Source organism: Peromyscus eremicus, chromosome 2 (genome assembly GCF_949786415.1).
Source record: "Peromyscus eremicus chromosome 2, PerEre_H2_v1, whole genome shotgun sequence".
NCBI classification, from domain to species: domain Eukaryota; kingdom Metazoa; phylum Chordata; class Mammalia; order Rodentia; family Cricetidae; genus Peromyscus; species Peromyscus eremicus.
This window is the reverse complement of record NC_081417.1, coordinates 157,398,219-157,421,313: the sequence shown is the minus strand read 5'-3', so window position 1 is coordinate 157,421,313 and position 23,095 is coordinate 157,398,219. Positions and strand designations below refer to the sequence as shown.

At 45.1% G+C, this 23,095-nt stretch overlaps 1 protein-coding gene across 5 annotated transcripts in view; it reads left to right on the top strand.

Annotated features, from left to right (window-relative positions):
* Positions 1-7,822, top strand: part of Kif1b (kinesin family member 1B) — a 138,420-nt gene extending 130,598 nt beyond the window's left edge. For all 5 annotated transcript variants that reach the window (XM_059255389.1, XM_059255390.1, XM_059255391.1 and 2 more), the window contains 6 exons: positions 2,017-2,088; positions 3,982-4,103; positions 5,976-6,125; positions 6,446-6,638; positions 6,825-6,943; positions 7,725-7,822. In XM_059255389.1, coding sequence (XP_059111372.1) covers positions 2,017-2,088; positions 3,982-4,103; positions 5,976-6,125; positions 6,446-6,638; positions 6,825-6,943; positions 7,725-7,767 — 699 coding nt within the window. In that variant the 3' untranslated portion in view covers positions 7,768-7,822. The remainder of the gene's footprint in view (positions 1-2,016; positions 2,089-3,981; positions 4,104-5,975; positions 6,126-6,445; positions 6,639-6,824; positions 6,944-7,724) is intronic.
* Positions 7,823-23,095: the final 15,273 nt, after the last annotated feature.

Below are 23,095 nucleotides of genomic sequence, written 5' to 3'. Positions count from 1 at the left end.
GTCGTGAACTGTCCTTGGAAGTACATGTTAGGAGGGAACTCATGTGGTAGAGGGACAGGAATGAGGTGGGTCCTATGTGGGGCATCCAGGACTTTGCAGTGGGTCCTGGGAGTGCTGTAAATATTTTAAATGGTATTTGTTTCTATGTTTTCTTAAACAGGATTTAGAAATTCTTTAATAGGAATAATGGCATATAACTCAGTGGTAGTGCACTTACCCAGCATGAGCACGGCCCTGAGTTTGACCTTAAGTACTTCAGAAAATCCATTCAATTAAACAACAGTAAAACAGTACAAGTTTTCTTCAGTGAAATAAAAAGGATAGCTTTGTAAGACTGCAGGAGAGGTCCTTGTGACAGTGATCCAGGAAGGAAAGATGAAGCCTTTTAAAAACATGAGGAAGGGGTTCTGGATAGGTGGGGGAAGGCAGAGGGTTGTTGAGGATGATTCCTGGGTGTGTAGTTGCTCAGTAGTTGGTGACAGAGGGAATAGAAAACTGACAGGGGTTTTTGTCTGTCTTGCTTTAGTAGTTAAGTGGTCTTCTAGAGGGTTTAGGAAACTGGAAATGTTATGCTTTTGTTTTTTGTTTTTCTAGTGTGGGGAATTGAACTTAGATCCTCATATATGCTAGGCAAATACTACTACTAAGCTATATTCCCAACCCATGTCCATGTCTTTTATTGAGTTGAGAATTAAAGGAATGTTCATTCTTTTGGGTTTTCTGAAACAGAGTCTTTCCTATATTGCCTTGGCTGATCTGGAACTGGTTATGTAGATCAAGCTAGCTTTGAACTCCTGACTCTGTCTGCTCAGTGGTGGAATTAGAGAGATATATTGCCATGCCTGGTCCTGCTGCTATATTCCTAAGCAGCACTACTACTGCTACTGCTACTACTACTACTTCTTCCTCCTCCTCCTCCTCCTCCTCCTCTTCCTCCTCCTCCTCCTCCTCTTCCTTCTTCTCCTCTTTCTCCTTTTTCTTCTTCTCCTCCTCTTCCTTTTTTTTTTTTTTTTTTTTTTTGAGGCAGAGTCTTTCTATTATATAGTCCTAGCTGGCCTAGAACTTGCTATGTAGACACTAACACTGAATGTAGAAATAATAAGGATTAAAGCCATGTGCCACAACCACCTGGCTTTCTTTCTCTTTTTTAACACAGGGTCTCACTATGTAGCCCTGACTGTCATGGAACTCACCATGAATTCACAGATATCTGCCTACCTCTGCTGTATGGGCCACTGTGCTCCTAAGCACTTCTAAACTATGATATTTAGTAATTTGCTTTGGTTGTATGAAGAGTGATTGTTTAGGTGGTAGCACACGCCTTTAATCCCAGCACTCATGAGGCAGAGGCAAGTGAATCTCTGGGAGTTCGAAGCCAGCATGGTCTACAGAGTTAGTTCCAGGGCAGCCAGGGTGGTTTCAGAGAGAAACCCTGTTGTAGGTGGAAGTTTCTGACCTGCTAGCAAGTCCCAAATACCTGGCAGCCTCTTCCCAAATTGCCACACAGGAGGCTTATATTAATTATAAATGCCTGGCCAGTAGCTCAGGCTTATTACTAACTAGCTCTTACACTTAAATTAACTCATAATTCTTATCTGTGTTTAGCCATTTGGCTTGCTTCCATTTCTCAATATGACATTCTCATCTTGCTTCCCCTGAATCTGGCTGGCGACTCTCTGGCTCAGCCCTTCTCCTTCCCGTCTTCCTTAGTTTGGTCGCCTTGCCTATACATCTTGCCTGGCTACTGGCCAATCAGCATTTTATTAAACTAATTCCAGTGATAAATCTTTACAGTTTACAAGAGGATTATTCCACAGCACCCTGTCTTGGGGGGTGGGGGGGGGAGGTTGTTTAAATTCATTTGTTTTTTATGGCCTTAACTAGATATATCCTGGTTTTCCTCAGCATATTCTTAGTTATTCTAAGGCAACATTTGAGCTCTAGCATAGGTGTTCATTTAGCCATTGGAGTTTATGGTCAATTTTAACCAGTTCACCTTCTGTCTTTCTTTTTTAGTGCCTGCAGCTTCTCACCCACACTTTCAACCGGGAATTCAGCCAGGTACATGGCAGCATTAGTGACTGTAAGGTGAGCATCCTGAGGCTGTTGTTTTCACTGTCATGGTGATGACTGTTTCCAGCTCTCCAAATATCCTGTCACAGCTTTTGTGCTTTTAGGACCAGCATTGGTTTTAGATTGTGTTTGAAGGTATATAACATTATTCTCTGGTATGTCTTCTGATTTTGTACAGTCAGAGTTCTGACTTCTGAAGAGGGTGGTCTCCCTCTATGATGCTTAGGGTCACCGTCACACAGGAAATATTTTTTTTTTTTTCCTGAGTCCCTGAATGTGATGTAGGAAGTGGTATGCTTTTGTGTGACACAAAAGTCATAAGGTAAGGACCGGAGAGATGGCTCAGCAGTAAAAAGCACTGGCTGCTCTTCCAGAGGACCCGGGTTCAATTCAAAGTGCCCACATGGCAGCTCATAACTGTCTGTAACTCCAAGATCTGACTCCCTCACGCAGACATACATGTAGGCAAACACCCAATGCACATAAGACAAAAATAAATAATTTTTTTAAAAAGTCACAAGGCCCCTGGCGGCACCAAGCTCAGGGCCTTCAGCAGAGAGTCACGGCACTTGAGAGCGCTTGTGTCGTAGCAATCAGCTTGACTTTTTGCTTTTCCTTACCTGGGTCTTTGTAGACTTCACATACTTTCTTCTAGACATTCCCATGTTTATATCCATCATTTCTTCTGGTTTTTGTTCCAGCATTGTGGGCCTCCTTCAGCCCACATAGCAAGCTAGCAGCTCTCTGAAACTCTTGTTTTTGTTTTTATTGTTTTAATTTGATATTTATGGGCATTTTGCATGCATGTAGGTCTATGCACTGCATTTGTGCCTGACACCGGTGGCGGTCAGAAAAGGTGTTGGATCCCTTGGGACTGGAGTCACAGATAGTTATGAACCACTTTGTGGGTACTAGGAGTCGAACACAAGTCCTCTGTAAGAGCAACCAGTGCTCTTAACCACTGAGTCACGTCTCTGGCCCCACTGTCTGGCACTCTTAATTTTTATTTACTTATTTATTGTGATTTTTTTTTAGACATAGTTTCACTATGTAACTCTGGCTACTCTGGAACTTGAGGCCAGCCTGGTCTACAGAGTGAGTTCCAGGACAGCCAGAGCTACACAGAGAAATGTGTCTCAAACAAAAGAAAACAAAACAAAAAAGTCTATCTCCCTTCTTGATCAAATAATGTATGCTCCGTGAGAGCAGGAATTCTACCATGTGCTTAGAACAACGTATGCATGCTATAGGTGCATGATGTTTATGTGCATAAGGCTATTTAATAGCGAGGAGAATTAGTGATGAAAAGCGTTTCTTGTTCTCTTTTCTCCTTCCTTCATCTCCCCCTTCTTCTTTTTCTCCCCACTATGGGGCTCTCGTCTACTCACAGTAATAATTGTGTATAGAGATTTGTCTTCTTTGTTTGTTTGTTTGCTTGCTTGCTTGCTTGCTTGGCTTGGTTTTTGGTTTTTTGAGTCAGGGTTTCTCTGTGTAGCCCTGGCTGTCCTGAAATTCATTCTGTAGACCAGGCTGGCCTCAAACTCAGATCAGTCTGCCTCTGCCTCCTGAGTGCTGGGATTAAAGCGTGTGCCCCCACACCCAGCTGAGGCTTGTCTTCTTTAAAGACTTTTGCATCAGCTTAATAAAAAGGAGACACTGGTTGTCTTGGGCAACTTCTGCTGTTCTCTACAGCAGAGGCAGAGGTAAAGTTCTTCCCATACAAGAGAACCTGAGTTCAGATCCCCAGCACCCAGGTAAAAAGCATTTTCAGTGGAACGTGCCTATAATCCCAGTGCTGAGGAGGCAGACAGGTGGATCCTGGGGGCTTGCTGACCAGTTAGTCTAGCTAAAGTTGTTGAGCTCTGTTGTTTTGCTGCTGAATCTCACTGGTCATGTCCTTGTTTCTAGCTGTCTGATATCTCTCCAATTGGACGAGATCCCTCTGTGTCCAGTTTTAGCAGTTCTACCCTCACCCCCTCCTCCACATGCCCCTCTCTGGTGGACTCAAGGAGCAACTCAATAGATCAGAAGTAAGTACTCGGATTTCACAGACATAAGGAAAGAAAATACCAGCTTTGCTGTAGTTCTGGTTCTCAGTAAGGCATCACTATCCTATTACAGACCACTCAGAAATGTGTGGGCACTTTTTTCATTAAATCTTATTAAATTTAGGGCCAATAGTGGTAGTGAATGCCTTTAATTCCAGCACTCAGGAGGCAGAGGCAAGCAGATCTCTGTGAGTTTGAGGCTAGCCTGGTCTGCAGAGTGAGTTACAGATGACCAGGGCTATGCAAAGAAACCCTGTCTTGAAAAACCAAACAAATAATAAATAAGTTTAGAGTATTATTAGCTGTATGAAATTGTAATATGTACCACTAAGAAAGGAAAAGCTAATTAAACACACCAACTAAATGAAAGCTGCATCCCAGCTGAAGAAATGATAAAACATGGAGGACTGGGGAGATGACTCTTATAGTAAAGGTCTTGCCGTACAAGCCTGGGAACCTGAGTTCAGATCCCCAGCACCCATATAAAAGCATTTTCAGTGGAACGTGCCTGTAATCCCAGTGCTGAGGAGGCAGACAGGTGGATCCTGGGGGTTTGCTGGCCAGTTAGTCTAGCTAAAGTTGTTGAGTTCCAGATTCAGTGAGAGCCCCTGTCCAAAAATACCATTTCCAAGGCTCAGGGAACATCACAAAAGAGGGGACAGAAGGAATTTAAGAACTGGGAGATGGGAAAGAGTACTGTGAAATGCTGCTTCTGGATGACACATGGCCTTTGCAACTCATGAATCAGCAGCAGCTGTGGTCGCCTGCCTAAGGCCTACACACGATGGAGCCAGTCACAGTCCTACCATGGGTAGGGGTGGGGCTCTGGGAGAGAGTCGTAGGTGCGAGGTGGCCACCAGTAGGCTGCCCTTGCCCTTCTGGATGGCCCCACACCTATGAGAATACCTAACTGAACTCAGTGGGTTATCAGCAGGAAGGGGCATGTGTTGGTGAGTCAGAGGGAGCTGAGGGAAGTGGAGAGGTGGAGACGATCAAAATTACATTGGATACAGGTATAAAACTCTCAAATTGTAGACATTATATCAAAGATTAAAACTTTTAAAAATTAAGTGAAGAAAGATAGAGAAGGGCATCCAGTGTTGGTCTCTGGCCTCCACAAGCATGAGCTCATACACACACACACATACATACACACACACACACACACACACACACACACACACACATACATACACACACACACACACACACACACACACACACACACACACACGAAATAGTAAAGTTTGCAAAATGGACTTTTAGAATCAGAAAGATACAGTATCATCAGATTAAGCTGTTCTAGGAGGTCCCTAACACAGCCAGAACATCGACCTAAAGAATGGCCGATCACCACTCTGCTCCTGTGGGCCTAGGAACCTAGATGTTTCTCTTCTCATTGTTCACTTTCTTTACTATTTCCTAAGATGGCAGACGTACTAAAAACCCCTGGAAACTTTCTACAGTACAGTGGCCAAGCGCCTCCCTGAGTTTCTGATTGTGAAGTCTACCAGTCTCAGAGAATGCTGCTGCTGTCAGTCAGGGCCAGAACCACTGCCTCAGGTCTGGCTGTGAAACTGAAAGGAAACTCACAAGGGCATAGAGTTCATATTCAGATGCTTATGTTCATAGAATAGCAGGCGAGACTGTGACTCAGTGGCCCCCAGTATCCTTTTGCAAGGAAAACATGAAGTAGACTTGAGAATTACCATTCTGACACCAGCTTGTCTTAACTGAACTCTGAAGCTGATGTTTGCCCTAGTACTTAAGCAGAGGCGCTGTGTCCTGGTAGGGTGATGTCCACAGGTACTTTGACCTTCCTGAACGCTTCTTACTCCTTTCTTCCTCTGTAAGGACCCCAGAAGCCAATTCTCGTGCCTCTAGTCCCTGCCAAGAATTTGAACAGTTTCAGATCGTCCCAACTGTGGAGACACCCTATTTGGCCCGAGCAGGAAAAAATGAATTTCTCAATCTTGTTCCAGACATTGAAGAAGTTAGAGCAGGGTGAGTACTGTAACAAGCAGCCTTGCCAAATAAGAGACAAGCATCAGGAGTGGGTTGTCTAGTTCTTATGTGCAAGTCTGTTCCAGCCTAGAGTACACTGACCGTCCCTGCTGTGTGCATCAGGCGTCTGCACCTGGCATTCTGTGTTGTTGTGGCATTTGCTCTTTTTCTGTGTTGCTTTGACCAGTGAGAATCTAGGCCAAATGGACCATTTGCCTGTCTGCTGCATCTGAGGGCCTGCCTAGTAGAAGCATATGTTGATGGTTCTCAGCTTATTAATTACTTTAGGAGGAACTGATTTTTTTTGCACTGTCCTTTAGGTCAGTGGTATCTAAGAAGGGATACCTGCATTTCAAGGAGCCACTTTCCAGCAACTGGGCTAAACATTTCGTTGTGGTTCGTCGTCCTTATGTCTTCATCTATAACAGTGACAAAGACCCAGTAGAACGTGGCATCATTAACTTGTCTACAGCACAGGTGGAGTACAGTGAGGACCAGCAGGCCATGGTGAAGGTCAGTCTGTCCTGTATTATTCCCTGTAGAGTTTTGGCTCTCTGCTCTGTGGCATGGGCCCTACTTTATATCTGGGTTGCTTGAACTTTCAGTATGAAGTGCTGTGCATCCTGTGAATATGGCAAGATGGTCCCCATTTTTCTTTCTCTACAATAACTTTCTCATTTACTTACTGTTTCTTTCCAGACACCTAATACCTTTGCTGTATGCACAAAGCACCGTGGGGTCCTTTTGCAAGCGCTCAATGACAAAGACATGAACGACTGGTTATATGCCTTTAACCCACTTCTGGCTGGCACAATAAGGTAAAAGGCTGTTCTTTTGTTTCATTTTGTCTTGTTGAGACATTCCTACTGTGTAGCCCAGGCTGGATTCCAAGTTCTCCACCTCTTCCCAAGTGCTAGGATTACACGTGTACAGTACCATTCCTGGCTCTAGGAAGCCATTTCCTTTCTCTCCTTGGCTTTCAGCCCCCGAGATACCAGCATAAAGAGGAAAAGACATGTCATTCAAACTGGGTTGAAATAGAGGGAAGGCAAGAGTGTAAGGAAGGTATAAGGTGAAGATGAGTCCCTGTTTCTATAAGGTATCTGTGTCCTCACCATAAGGACACTTAGGGCTCACCACTTGTCTCTTTTTCTTTTCAGTTTTCAGGAGCCCTGCAGGGGAGAGCACTGGGTAAAGGAAAGACTTTGAGTGCCTTAATGGGCTCCCATAATTCAGCTCTCTCTTTCTTTCTTTTTTTTTTTTTTTTTAAAGATTTATTTATTTATTATGTATATATACAGCATGTATGACAGCAGTCCAGAAGAGGGCACCAGATCTCATTACAGATGGTTGTGAGCCACCATGTGGTTGCTGGGAATTGAACTCAGGACCTCTGGAAGAGCAGTCAGTGCTTTTAACCTCTGAGCCATCTCTCCAGCCCCAGCTCTCTGTTTCTGAGGGGCTTATCTCACAGACTTCCCCGAGTAGAGAAGACCACAGTCTAGTCATGTTTAGGAGCATAGAAACCTAGGCCTGCAGTGTTACTTGTGAGGAGACCTATATCCAGTTTTCTAACCCTGCCTCCCATTTTTCTCCTAGGTCAAAACTCTCTCGCAGATGCCCGAGCCAGCTGAAATACTAAGCAATTCTGCTGAGCCTTGCTCGCCTTGGACAGATAAAGAAAGTGTTACCTCTCATTCTCTTTGTGATTCTTAACGGTTATTCTTGTCTGTAATCTTGTGGCTTAACTACTTCTCCCCTTCATCCAGCACTTCTCCAGCTCTCCTGTTCCCTATCTCCATGGTTCTTTTCTTGTGCTAAGACTTGTAGCATGTGGCCTAAGAAAAGGGGAAAAAAACACTACATATATTCATGTGCACTCACATTCACACACAAACCCTGAGGGTCTAGCCAATCTCCAGATTGTTTCTCAGTGTACTTCCGCTTCTTTGTGAATGATAGATCCCCTTATACTCACTGTCTGTCTGTTGTCTCTGTGTATCTCTGGTTTTCAGGGTAGTCAATCTCTCTCTCTCTCTCTCTCTCTCTCTCTCTCTCTCTCTCTCTCTCTCTGTCTCTCTCTCTCTGTCTCTCTCTCTGTCTGTCTCTGTCTGTCTGTCTGTCTGTCTCTCTCTCTCTCTCTCTCATTCAGTTTATGATAATACTACTTTTTCCTGGGTGGCTTAGAGACTAAGAGAGGAGACATTTGGCATGTCAGTCCTTGAGAAAAAAACTTGCTTTTCCCTCCTTCTGTCTCTTTATTTGGTGGCTAATCCCTGCATTTCCATTCAGGGAAAGCACTCTGGGAAACTCAGAAATGGGATTTATATTCTCTATCCAAACCAGGGCTTAGAGCATGGATTTATAGAGTAGAAGAAGGTCCTTTGTGATAGGCCTGGACAGTGGCTGCTGTTGGCCCTTTGAGGCCAGGCTGCTGCCGTGGATTGGGCAGTGGGTCATGAGGGTGATCATTAGAGGATGGGCTAAGTTGCTCACAGCAGAATCCTGCAGACTTTCTCCTCCTTACTGGGAAGGAGGCTTGTCTTGGAGTTTCCGAACTCTGTCCTTAGCATTCCTGATGCTGGTCACACTATTTGGAATTATGTGATGTCATGAACACATTTCCCACAAGGGGGAGTGGGAGAGTGTTTGACTTCTGGGGATAAACTGGATCAATGTTGATATGAGAGTGCTGAGTGCACCTTGTGATTGTTGTAACTCCCTTTGGTCAAAGAATTGTAGCTTCAGCATAAACTTTGAAGTCACCATCGGAATCCAGTGGCCATTCCCAATAATGCTTGTCATGGCAGGCTTTGTTTTCTGGATGCCAGGATTCAGTCCCCACCACCATTCCAAACAAATCAGAAGACAGCACTTAGGGACGAGAAGGAGTGTCCCCAACTGTCTTGTGGTTTGCTGTTGGATCCTGACCTGCCCCCCCACTGTTTCCCATGTGGTTTGGAAGTACCCCCTTAGAAAAAAGAACTCTAGAGAAACCCACCCTGTCTCAAAAAACCAAAAAAGAAAGAAAAAAAAAAAAAAAGAAAAAGAAAAAAGAACTCCCTGCTCCCAGTTGCTGTGGCTTCTAACAAACCAGGTCAGGGTTCCAGAGAACATCAGAAAATCATGCTCTTCCTTTACCTGCCAGTGTTACAGGACTGAGTAGGGCACAGAAAGCCCCTGGTTTGGATCCTTCAGTTGCTTTGCCAGTGACTTGGGCTCATTCATGCTGCCATTTACTGGTCTTGCCAGCCTGTTTCACCATGGCTCAGGCACCCAGGAAAGCATCTGCTCACCTCTACTCTGGGAGGGTTCTTCACCGGAGGGTAGTGGTGGAATGGGTTTCTTTCTGGTCAGGAGCTCACTCACCACCGCAGGGCAGTCACTAGGGAGGTATGGGGTATGCAGACCTTGCTTCTGACCTCTCAGCGGGGCTTCTCTCTGAAGAACAGGACTCCCGGCTCCGTCTGCTACTGTTGCCTTGCAAAGAAAAGGAAAAGTGGACTATGGAGAAAAGAAAGGGCAAAAATCAGACCTTTTATCTAAAAAGTTGATCAACAAATACTTTGGTGGGTTTTTAAAACTTCCTTTCTCTCCTTAAAGCATAGGTCACTAACTGTAATGTTACTTGTTTTCTAAGCATATGTATGAGATTTTTAATGTAGTTAGAAGTCTCTGTTGTCTAATGAACACAATATGCCCCTCTGGTGTATACTCAAATCCAGCAGGCTCTGTCTGTGCTTGGAGACAGCTTCCTGGACCAGAACGAAATCTAATTTCAGGGAAATGAAGAGAAAAGGTCGCTTTTCAATGGAATCGCTGGTGTTGCTGCTGTTACACAGTTGGATGGGCCCGTGTCTGTGGTGAGAGGTGTGAAACCTGAAGGAGAGTGGGCTGTTCATGCACTAAACCCTGCAGTGACTTGTGCTTTCTGTTAACTCTGACAAACTGGTGTAGAAAGTCTTTGCTTTGCAAATATCCACTGTTAGAGTGAGCCAAACTGGACCGCCCCTTCCCGTATGCCCAGATAAGGCAGCCTCATTAGGAGACCAGGGAAAGTGGGATTGGAAATGGGGCACATATGTTTCTCTCTGCCACTGTTGGTGCCCTCTTTCTGTAGGGCCCATGCTCAGATTGGAATCTGAGCAGTTGGGGATGGATGTTCCATTTCCAGACAAGCTCACCTCTGCTTTGAAGCCTTGAAAGAGGAAGGGTTTTATGGCAGGACCTATGTGGGAGATTTTGTGGTTGCCATGGTAGCAGGAAAGTTAAGACAACTAGACTTTAAGGAACTACCTTTTATATATATATGATTTTCATAGCACTCTTTTAAACAAAAAACCTAGAATAAAAACGTACAAATTACAGAAAGTGAGTGCTGGTTAAAATTAATCATCCTCCCTCTTCCTTTATTTCTCCTCCTTCCTCCCAAGCAAATATAGCCTCATAACTAACCCTGACCAGTGCTCAGGCCTCACCTGCTTCTGGGAGACTACCCTGGGAGTCAGCCAGCTCTCAGGCCCAGACTGTGCGGGGCCAGGCAGTCCCTGCATGAGGTGAGGCAGGAGCACAGGCCAGGCTGCTTCCGAGCAGGCCCCTGAACCCATCCGTAAATGAGAAACTCAAGGGGAGTGCTGAAGGTTCATCAACTGAGAAACCATTCTTTTTCTCCTTCAGCTACGTGGAATCTATATATCTATTAATTTTTCAAGATTTTTCATCTTGTTTAGATGAAAGAATGAAGGATGATTGTGAAAGGTCTTTGAGGTCTAAAAACAGGTGATTCCTGGAATGTATTTCAAAGCATAGACTTTGTTACCTGCTGCTGCTTGTCTAATTTACAGGGAGATTTAATTTTGTAAGGTGTTTGTATATTTATACAGCTGTAATGAATTGCACATTGGACTGATGGGATGATTCTGCACTGGGTGGAGCCTGTTGGGACTCTTGCAGTCCCTCGTGGGTGCTGTGCTCTGGCTCTCCTGAACAATACCAGGGCTGGGTGTTCATTTGGCATGGGTCCTTCACTTTTCATTTGGGTTCCTTTTTGAAATTGTAATCTTTAACTTGCTCTATAAGAAGAAAAGAGTAATTATGTTGCTGCTCTTAGAAGGTCTGCTGAATGCATTTGAATTAAACTCTGGCGCTGTGAACTGCAGCCATCTGCCGTAACCAGTGATCCGCCAAGAGTGGGTAAGACCATGACTGTGGAGCAAGTCAGAGATCGTCAGCTGAGAGATTATTGCTGTTACTGTTCAAAAGGCCATTTATGAAGTAGGTATTGGAGCTCTATAAAATCTTGAGAGACCCTAATTACTTCGAGAAAATAAGAGTTGATACAGAACTGGTGTTAAAAACACCAGAGGTTACAACCAGAGGTTAGGGCCGTAGCTTAGTGATAGAGCACTTGGCAATTGTGTGATGCCTTTGGTTAGGTCCCCAGTGCCGCAAAGCAGAGACAAAAAAACCTCCCGGTAGATAGCTGCTCAGACAGAAAGTCCAGGCCCAGGTTGGTCTCGTGCCAAACCCTGGATGTTACACGTTGCTTGTCATGTCTTTAATTGGGTTTTTTTTTTTTTTTCCATGCTGTGTATTCTGGCATCAGTTCTCCCAAGGAATCCACCAGCCTTCTCATGGTTACACATTGTCTTAGACTTTGTGGCTCTAAAGTACTTGTCTGTTGAGAGCCAAGTCTCTCGTCACCATCCCCATGCTGTGACAGAACCCATGAAGCATAAGTGGCCTTTTTGAACCAAGACTTTGCAAACTGATCTCTCCCCAGTGAAGGAGTTGAGCACAAGCAACAATGTACATTATTAATTTTGGATTTCATTTTCATGTTTTATTTTGTAAATATCTGATGTTTGGAGCTTGAGTATACAAAATGTAAATACAGTTCTTGTATTTGTACTAATCTTGATTCTTTTGCTGTATAGCCTTAGATGTGTAATGCAGACATTATCTAACTGTGTATTGTAACCTTGCATCACAGAACTGCTAGTGAACGAGGTAAAATTAATAAAGGTACAACCAGTGCATCAAATGACTCTTGTTGTGTTTTAGTCTTGTGCCCTTTGAAAATCCATTGTAAACTAATTTTGTTTCTTACAATGATAATTCTTTATTTTTTATTTTATTTTATTTTATTTTTTGTTTTTTCAAGAGAACTTTTTTGTGTAGCCCTGGCTGTCCTGGAACTCACATTGTAGACCAGGCTGGCCTTGAACTTGGAGATCTGCCTGCCTCCTCTTCCTGAGTGCTGGGATTAAAGTCATGCAGCACCACCACCTGGCTTATTTTTATTATTTGTTTATTTTGGTTTTTTGAGCTGGGTCTCACAGTGTGATCCTGCCTGGTTTACCTGGAACTCACTTATACAGACCAGGCTGGCCTCAAACTCACAGAGATCTGCCTCCTTCTGCCTTCTGATTGCTGTAGTTTGCCACCATACGTGGTAATAATTCTTGTCTAAAATAAAAACCGTGGTGTGGCCTACAGGTTCCTTTCTGACATAACTAGAGAAATATATATGATACTATTGTTTGAAAGAGTTTTCTGCCAAGTGTGTGAGCAACTATTTTGTCTAAAAGATGTGGGCATTCTCCTGAAGCCCCTTTGTGTAGAACTACCCATGTTACGTTGTATTGTACTGGAGTCTGAGGAAGGGTGGGGAGGGTAGTAGTTTGAAATTTGCAATGAGCTTCTCCTTGTAAGTAGAGCACAGGCAAGGGACCGTGGTCATGGAAGGCTGTACCTAAGCAAAAGCAATAATGTGGTCAGGTGTGGCAGTGCACACCTGTAGCCTCAGTACTTGGGAGGCTAAAGCAGGAGGATCAAGAGTTCCAGGCCAGGGCTGGGAATGTAGCTCAGTTGATAGACTGTTTTCTTAGCACATACAAAGCCCTGAATTCAATCTCCAGCAACATATAGACTAGGTGTGGTGGCCCACAGCTGTGATCTCAGCCCTCAAGGAAGTGTAAAGGCAGAAGGATTAATTAAGAGTTCATGCCTATCAAATTTCAGGCCAGCATAGCCTACCAAAAACAACAGGGATGTGTTCAATGGAATTTGAGTATCCAACACTGTTGTGTTTCCACCACAGACTGCAAGCAAATATGCCTGTGGCCTCCACTGCGGTGAGAGGTGTTCACATGTATAACAACACTAAGTGGAAAGTGTTCAATATATTAATGCAGTGGTCAGCTCAGAAAAGGAAGCCGGCATAGAATTACTCTTCAGGAATGAGGTTTATTAGGAGGGTCTCAAGACCAAGATCAGGCCATGAAGTAATAGGGAGAGCATTAGAAAGAAAATGGTGGAGCTGTGAGATGGCTCAGTAGTTAAGAGCACTGACTGCTCTCCCAGAGGACCTGGGTTCAATTCCCAACACCTGAATGGCAGCTAACAACTGTTTGTTCCACTTTCAGGGAACCCAACACCCATGGCAAAACACCAGTCAGTCATTTAAAAAAAAAGAAAGAAAGAAAATGTGTGTATATGTGCATACATGTGCTTGCACACATGCACATAAGTACAAATGTGAAGGGTACCTTAAAAATCTAGAGAAGTGGTTTATTAAGAGTAAGAATAGCCGGGCGGTGGTGGCGCGCGCCTTTAATCCCAGCACTCGGGAGGCAGAGCCAGGCGGATCTCTGTGAGTTCGAGGCCAGCCTGGGCTATCAAGTGAATTCCAGGAAAGGCGCAAAGCTACACAGAGAAACCCTGTCTCGAGAAAAAAAAAAAAAAAAAAAAAAAAGTGAGAATAAAGCCGGGCAGTGGTGGCGCATGCCTTCAATTCCAGCACTCAGAGGCAGGCAGTAGCAGCCAGATCTCTGCAAGTTCAAGGTCAGCCTGGTCTACATAGCGAGTTCCAGGACAGTCAGTACTATATAGAGAGACCCCCATCTCAAAAAAAACCAAAGAGTAAGAATAAGAGAGAAGGGGGCTGGAGAGATGGCTCAGTGGTTAAGAGCACTGTCTGCTCTTCCAGAGGTACTGAGTTCAATTCCCAGCAACCACATAGTGGCTCACAACCATCTATAGTGGAGTCTGATGCCCTCTTCTGGCATAAAGGTGTACATGCAGATAGCGCACTCATACATAAATAAATATTTATTAAAAAGGGGAGGCAGGAGGGAGTGGGGGGCGGGGAGTGACAGGCCAGGTGAAAAATCCCTAGAGCAATCCCCAGAACAAAGAGGGGGCTATCCACAAGCTTCTAGGAGGTGGTGGGAGGTTTAACACCACATGATTGAGTTCAGCATAGCACATGGAAGAGCCAGATACCAGTTAGGGCAGTACTGACAGTGTCTGACTGCCTGTCCCAGGGAGGCTTTGCCTCATCTCTTCAGGCTATGGGATCTGGTCAGAACCATGTAAATGTCATTGTAGGAAACAAAGCCAGGTGAAAGACTAGAGGCGTGGCTAGACAGGAGGCATCTAGTTAGACTGTGGTTGGGAAGGCCCTCTTGAGAGCAAGCACTCAGTGCGTCCTGCATCACAGGTATGCCGCGTAAATCCTGTTAGGGAAGTCTCCAAGCAAAAAACTCAAATCCTTGGACAAGGCGCCAATGTGAAGCCAATAAAGGGCAGGGTGACAGGTGATTCCAGGAAGTTGCTAGGACATGGCGAGAGAGGACTAAGAAAGACTTGTCGTGAAATGGAAAGCTAGTGAAGGCATCTGAGAAGCCTGTGACATGTTCTTGCAAGATGAAAACAGTCTGGGATTCATGGAGGCAAGAGTAGGAAGTAGCCCCTGTATTCCAGAGATACTGTGGCATGGAAGAAGCAGGATATGCAGCGAGGTAAGATCAGATTCAATACATATTAAAGATAGAACTAACATACATTTAAAGCTGAATGTGTTAGGCCATCAAGATGACCCAGCAAGTAAAGGTACTTGCCACCAAACCTGATGACCTGGGTTCTATTTCCAGTTTTCCAGATGGTAGGAGAGAACTAATAACTTTTACAAGCTGGTCTTTGACCTCTACATGCACAACCTGGCACCCATGCCCACATGCATACACATACATACAAAATGAATGTAACTTAATTTTTTTCTAATAAAAGTAGGCTGGCTAGAGGAAGGAAGTGTAAAATGAATGAAAAAAAAATTTTTTTTTTTTTTTGGTTTTCTGAGACAGGGTTTCTCCATGTAGTTTTGGTGCCTTTTCCTGGAACTCACTCTGTAGACCAGGCTGCCTCTACCTCCAAAGTACTGGGATTAAAGGTGTGCACCACCACTGCCCAGCTAAAAATTTTCTTAATTAAAAAAAATTAGGCCGGGCATGATGTTTCATGCTGTAATCCCAGCATTTATGGAGGCTTAGATTTTGAATTCAAGACCTGTCTGGGTTACATAGTGAAGTTTTATCACAAAACAAGAGAAAGAACTACCATGTTTGCTGAAAATCTGCATGGAGCTGGAGAGAAAAATGGGGAGCAGCTCACTGGGTACGTGCCTCGGCAGAACAACAGTGTTGCAGCTTCCTGAGGTGTTGAAGATGGCAAAAGGTCTGTCTGTCTTTGTGGAGGTAAAGGTTCCACACAGGCAAGAAGACCTGAGCAGTAAGCTGGTGAGAGCCAGAGCACTTGACTTCATAGAGTCCAGGAAGAGGACTTCAGTACATAAAGCTTCCACAAACAGGAAGAGGAATGGGCTTGGAGATCTCCAAAATGACACTTGGCCACCAGGGTGAGGAAGTATCAAAGAGGAAGGATTCAGTTGCCACATCCTATGAGGCTGATGAGCTAAAAAACAATGGCCACAGGCTTGGGAAACAGGAAAGGGAGTCACTCATTACCATCACTATTCATTTTAGAACCAACTGAGAAAAGAATATGGTAGATGGAGACCACATCATTCCTTTTTTTATTCTGTTTCTTATTTGGGTGTATTCACATGCTATGGTTTGTATATGGAGGACCACATCATTTTTTTAATTGTTTATTGTTTGCGTGTATTCCCACACTATGGTTTGTGTGTGGAGGTAAGAGGACAATTCGAAGGAGTCCATTCTCTCCCACCAATTGGGTCACAGGCATCAAATTCCAGGTTTTCAAGTGCCTTAACCCACTGAGCCATTCTGCTGGCCCCAGTCACTGTTACTATTAATAAAACTGCTACTAGAAGATGCAAATTGGATTTGGGGCAAATATAGTTATCTAAATCTGAATCTCAGTAGCTGAGTAGTTGAGGGTTTGGAGCAACTCTTTGTTTTGTTTTTGAAACAGGGTCTCCTGTAGCCCTAGGCTGGCCTTGAGCTTGCTATGTAGCTGAAGATAGCCTTGAACTCCCGAGTGCCAAGACGTCAGCCCTGCACTACCTTGCCCAGTCTATATGGTGTGGGAGGCCAAACCTAGGCTGTGTAAACTAGGCAAGCACTCTTACCAACTGAACTATGTCCTGTCTCCCCATCCCCTTATTTCTGGAACTTTGAGGATCCTGTTAAAGTATAGAGGGGGAGGGTGTGGTGCATGTATGTGTTAGTTTGTTTTTTGTACCACATGCATGCCTGGTGCCTGAGAAGGCCCGAAAAGGACAACAGATTCGCTGGGACTGGAGTTGTGAGCCTTCTTGTGGGTTCTAGAATCTTCCCAGGTCTTCTGGAAGAGCAATAAGTGCTCTTAACCACTGTGCCATCCATTCAGCCCAAAGATGACCTTGAACTTCTGGTCCTCCTTTATCTACCTTCTGAGTGCTGGGGTTATACTTGTGTGCTGCCATGCCTGGCTTTATGTGGTGCTGGGAAATGAACCAGGGTCCTCTGGAAGAACAGACAAGGCTCTTAATTGCTGAGCCATCTCTCCAGCTCCCTGGCCTACAAATCTTTATCTTCTAGCCTCAGCTTCCTACGTGCAGGGATTTCGGGTATGTGCCACATGCTCAGCTTTATTGACAATTCCTGTAGAGGTTTTTTTTTTTAATATAACTTTTTAAAAAAAGATTTATTATGTATACAGTGTTCTGCCTGCAGGCCAGAAGAGGGCACCAGATCTCATTATGGATGGTGAACCATATGAACCAATTCCATGTGGTTACTGGGAATTGAACTCAAGACCTCTAGAAGAGCAGCCAGTGCTCTTAACCGCTGAGCCATCTCCAGTCCATCCTGTAGAGATTTTTATTGCAAAGGGAGAAAGGAAATGGTGTAACCAGAAGGGGAGGAGGGAGCCTGGTGGTGGAACTGATTTTCAGATCTCAGCCTGTCTGTGAGCACTAGGTGTAATGTCGGGCCATGTATCACTTACGCTCGGCCAGACTTCAGTTTGAACTGGATAATCATCCTTGAGTTCGTTTTACAAAGGTGGTTACCTCGCTCGATCTTGTCTGAGGCTGCCCTGTCTCTCTCCACGCTGAGAGGAGAGCCAGGCAGTCTCATGGAAGTGCACTTTTGTTGTTGCTTGAGTTCTCTGGCCTTTATTCATTTATTTTAGTGTGTATGTGCATTCCTGTGTCATTTCTCAGGTACTTTTTCACTTATTTATTTATTTGTTTGTTTATTTTTTAAACCAGGGTCTCTTGTGGGCCTGGAGCTCATTGGATAGGCTAAGCTGTCTGGCCAGGAAGCACCAGGGATCTGTCTGACTCCACCACTCCAGCACTGGGATTACAAATCACCGTGCTTGGCTGGGACTAGGTCCTCAAGCTTGCTCAGTAAACACTTTACCAATAAGCTACAGCCCAGCCCAGTTTCTGTCTTCTTAACATTCTTTTTATTGGATGAGATTTCACAGTCTCCCTTTGTAACTACCTTGTCCCTGCAGAACCCTGAGTACCTCTTGTGAGCACTTCACAAGCTCAGCCCTCTGGCTTTGAGATTTGTATTCACCCAACCCCCACCCCACCCCACCCCACGCCCTGCCACGCCGCCGCGCGCGCGCTTGTGTGTGTGTGTGTGTGTGTGTGTGTGTGTGTGACAGAGACAGAGTGAGAATGTGTGTGTGTGTGTGTGTGTGAGACAGTGACAGAGATAGAATGACTGAGTGTGTGTGTGACAGTGACAGAGATAGAATGACTGAGTGTGTTGTGTGTGACAGAGACAGAGATAGAATGAGAATGTGTGTGTGACAGTGACAGAGATAGAATGACTGAGTGTGTGTGTGTGTGTGTGTGTGTGTGTGTTTGTGTGTGTAAACTACTTTCTCCCTATCCTGCCTCCAGCCATTCAATTACAGGAATTACACAGTTAGTTCAGTGGCAGAGCTGAAATGTTCAAGTCTGTACCAAGTCATTGCTGACACACCCTCTTACGTAAGTTAAACAAAGGGCTCAGCCCTGGGAGGATTATTTGTTCCAAGGGAGCAAGGTTTTTTTGCTGTTTTGGAGTTTTGTTCTGAGGTGTTAGGGATTGAACCCAGAGCCTTGTACTTGCTAGGCAAATGCTCAACCACAAAGCTACATCTCAACCCTTTATTTTTTGAGACAAGATCTCTCTGGAGCTCAGGTCGGCCTCACTTGCAGTCCTCCTGCCACAGCCTCCAGAGAGCTGGCTGTTTCTGACCTTCCCTGATGTGGGTGGTTAGGGCAAGCCAAAAAGCTTTTGAAGTAAATTAAGTTTTCAGCATCCCATACAGCACCCTTGTCAATGTGACCGGTGTCCCCAGGGTCACTGGCTTGGTCTCATCTCTCTTAAGCCACTCTACTATCATTTTCCAACAATCCTGGGAAGCAGTAATTTTTTCCCTTAGTACCTTAACATAAAGCTGGACAATCCAAGTAAGGGTTTAACAGCAGTAAATTAAGGAAAACAGCTATTTGATCTCTAAGTATGTGTGCATACAGTAATGTCTGTTCAGTGGTGACTTAGGAACTCCAGATGTTTAGTCACATTGACTCAGCATAATTCCTTCCTTGTTAAATCTCAGGCTAGAGCAATCAATCTGTTCCTGTAACAACTGTGATGGTACACCCTTGCTAGAAGGAAGGAGGAAGGAGGAAGGAGCAGCCAAGAACTTGGAAGGTGTGCCTGTCACCAAGGCTCTCTTAAAAGAGCCACGCCTCCGATAAATGGCTGCTCTCCCAGACTCTTCATTGAAAAATTGAATGCAGGCTTCCATTTGAAGTCAACCAAACTCTCTAACACAGAGATGTAGCCAGTGTTACAAGTTGTAAGTGGGCATGATCTTGTCCAGCTAATCCTGTTAAAAGAGTCCAGGGCCTGGGGTTAAAGTTCAGTCCCTCCATGAACTGTTGGCTGGGAAAGTCAACTCCCTGAGCACCTCACACAAGAGGAAGAATTTTTTTTTCTAACTTAAAAACATTTCTTGTTTGTACTTAAATGTATGTGTTTTGCCTGCATAAGCTTGTGTACCATGTGTGTGCAGTACCCACAGAGGCCAAAGGAGGGCACCAGATTCTCTGGAAATGGAGTTACCAATGGTTGTGAAGAGCTACAGTGTAGCACTCTAAACAACTGAGCCACTTCTCCAGTCACAATAATGGTTTCTTGGTCAGGAGATGTAGGGTGGTAGAGTTCTTGCCTAGTATACATAAAGCCCCCGGCTTAATCTCCAGCAGCTTGTAAAATGGGGTGTGCTGATACACATGTCTGTAATCCCAGCATTTGGGAGATAGGGGCAGGAAGATCAGAATTGAGTTCCAGGCCATCCTGAGCTATACGAGACCATGTATGTATGTATGTATGTATGTATGTATCCAATATACATATCTATTTGTTATATAGTTGTATGTGTGTGTGTGAGAGAGAGAGAGATTGATTTTTTTTAATGTTCACTTTTTTTTAAGTTTATTTATTTTATGTATCTGGTGCTCTATCTATCTGCATATACACTTGCACACCAAAAGGGGGTATCAGATTCCATTATAGATGTCTATGAGCCACCATGTGGTTGCTAGGAATTGAACTCAGGACCTCTGGAAGAGCTGCTAATGCTCTTAACCACTGAGCCATCTCTCCAGCCCTGGAAAGATTGATTTTTTTTTAAAAAATCACTGCAGAAAGTGTTCATAGACTTAGCTCATCTGCCTTTGTGTGTATGTGCTTTTGGCAATAAGGGAGACTGGACCCAGGGCTTTGCGCCCATGGTTGGGTTATACAAGACTCCCTTGTTTTATCACCGGTCACAGCCAGAGGACTATTGTAAGCCAGTGGAGGGCCATCCTTTTTATCTCTGTTACGCCTTCTCTTAGATTTTCTGAGCTAGATTTGTCCTTATTCACTATGTAGCCTCAGCTGGCCTGAATGTTCCACAGTCCTCTTGCCTCTGCTGTACAGCAACTGGAATTACAGGAGTGAGCCACCACATCCAGCTAGCTCTGCAGAAAGTGTTCATAGACTTAGCTCATCTGCCTTTGTGTGTATGTGCTTTTGGCAATAAGGGAGACTGGACCCAGGGCTTTGCGCCCATGGTTGGGTTATACAAGACTCCCTTGTTTTATCACCGGTCACAGCCAGAGGACTATTGTAAGCCAGTGGAGGGCCATCCTTTTTATCTTTGTTACGCCTTCTCTTAGATTTTCTGAGCTAGATTTGTCCTTATTTGCTATAAAGCTAAGTGCCAAATCCAGCCTGTGAGACAGAAATGCCTGTGGCATCCAGTGCAGGAGTAATTGCAGTGTTCTGGTCCTCCAGGGAAGGCAGCTGATCCAGCTCCTTCTGGTGGTCCTACTCCTTCCCATTGGACTTAAAAGGAGGCTCACAGATGGGTGTTGCGGCACAAGCTTGTGATCCCACGAGGTGGAATTGAGAATTGCAAATTTGAAGCCAGCCTGAGCTACAAAGTAAGATGCTGCCTTAAGAAACTAGTGACTGGCTTACTTTTTGTGCCAGTATCACTCCTGCCAACATGCTGAATGTTTCTAACTCAGTGGGTAAAAGGACCTGCTGCCAAGCCGGATGACCTGAGTTTGATCCCCAGGACCCATACTGTAGGAGCGCACAACTCCTGAAAGTCTGACTTCCACATGCATGTCCCCCCCCCACACACACAAAAGAAATATGAGTGTGCTGGGTCACACAGTAACTAAGGCTAGAGTTGTAGTTCAGTGATCAAGTACACAGCCTGCACGAGGCCTGGAGTGGGAAGGCCTGAAACATGGACTGACGGTGCCACGATGGGGCACGTGGGTCTGCAAAAAACGTAAGGCTGGACTTTATGATACACGCCTGCAATGTCAGCATGTGGGAGGCTGAGGCAGGAGGACTGCTGGAAGTCTGAAGCCACCCCAGGCTACAAAGTGAGACCCTGTCTCAAAACAAATGAAAATAAAGTTCAAGCTCCAACACCACAAAAAATTTTAAAAGCCTGGAAGAAGCCAGGGCTGTGTACTGTCTTCAACAAGCAAAACAACAACAAAAACATTAAAGCACAAACTTGACCCCGTTTTTGGCCCTCGGGGCCTTCCAGAGCTGGACAATGGGTTGAGGGCTCTAAGAACAGAGAAGCTTCTGGGAACAGCTCCCACCTGGTACTCCCTTGTCCCCACCCTTGTCTTGGAAATAATGGTCTGACCAGCTAAGAGTTCGGCCAATTTGACTGTGTTGGTCTTTACAGGGGCTAGAGGATGAGGACAACAGGCACCTGTCAGAGAGAAACAGACAAGTAGAGAAAGGGAGATGCAGGAGATGCAGGGCAGCTGGGCCGGAGATGTGGCTCAGTTGGTAGAGTGCTTGCCTGACATGTACTAAGCCCTGGGTTCAATCCTCAACTTGGCCTAACACCAGGACTGCTGAGATGCTAGCGTAAGTGGAGCCTTTGTCAAGCAGGCACGAAGGCCTGGGTTCAGATCCCCAGGACCCATGTAAAGCCAGAGCATGAGCAGAACTGTAACCCCAGTGCTCCCCCTATATGGAGAAGGGAGGCCCAAACACATCCAAGGGAAAGACAGCAAAGGCGACGATGACTCGTGCCCAGCTGGATGGTATCCACCATCCCAGGTGCTAGGGATAGACCCCGGGTCTTTGCGCATGGTAGGGAAGCACTCTGCCAACTGAACAATATGTCATGACCTCCCAGTTTACATTAAAAAACACAGGCTGAAGCCGGGCGGTGGTGGCACACGCCTTTAATCCCAGCACTCGGGAGGCAGAGCCAGGCGGATCTCTGTGAGTTCGAGGCCAACCTGGGCTACCAAGTGAGTCCCAGGAAAGGCGCAAAGCTACACAGAGAAACCTTGTCTCGAAAAAACAAAAAAACAAAAACAAAAACAAAAAACACCAAAAAACCACAGGCTGGCCAGGCAGTTGTGGCACACGCCTTTAATCCCAGCACTACGGAGGCTACAGAGGCAGAAGCAGGTGGATCTCAGTTCGAAGACAGCCTGATCTACAGAGCGAGTTCTAGAACAGCCAGGGCTACACAGAGAAACCCTGTGTCAAAAAACCAAAACCAAATCAAACAAACCAAACAACAACAACAACAAAAAAATCCAAACAAAAAAAAAACCACCACAGGTTGCTCTTCCAAAAGCTCCAGGTCAGAGTCACCCGGGGTGGCTAACTACTGTCTGTAACTCCAATTGCAAGGAATCCCGTGCCCTCTTCTGACCTCCCTGATCACCAGGCACGCGTTAGGTACATGGACACACATGCTGGCAAAACCCACACACATAAAATAAAATAATAATAAACTAAAATCAAAACAAAACAAAAAACCCTCTCCTCCACTCGTCTCTTCTTTCCGTGCGTGTGGGCACACGAGCCACTACTGCCCGTGGAGGTCAGAAGCCAACTTCGTGGAGTGGGTTCTCTGTCCACCCTCTCGGCGGTTTACCCGAGGACTATCTCGCCCCAGTGTGCACCGCTGTTTCTTGGCCTGCAAAAATGGTTCGCGCTGACCACACTGGTTCCCACTGGAAGAACAGACTTGATTCCTGTCCCAGAGTTGAGGGACATATTAGTGAAAGGAGGCAGAAGCCATGGGCCAAGCGCACACAGTTGTAAAGTGTGATCCAACCGGAATTACATCTTTGGGGCTGCACCAAGTCCAGGGTCTTCTCTTTCTGC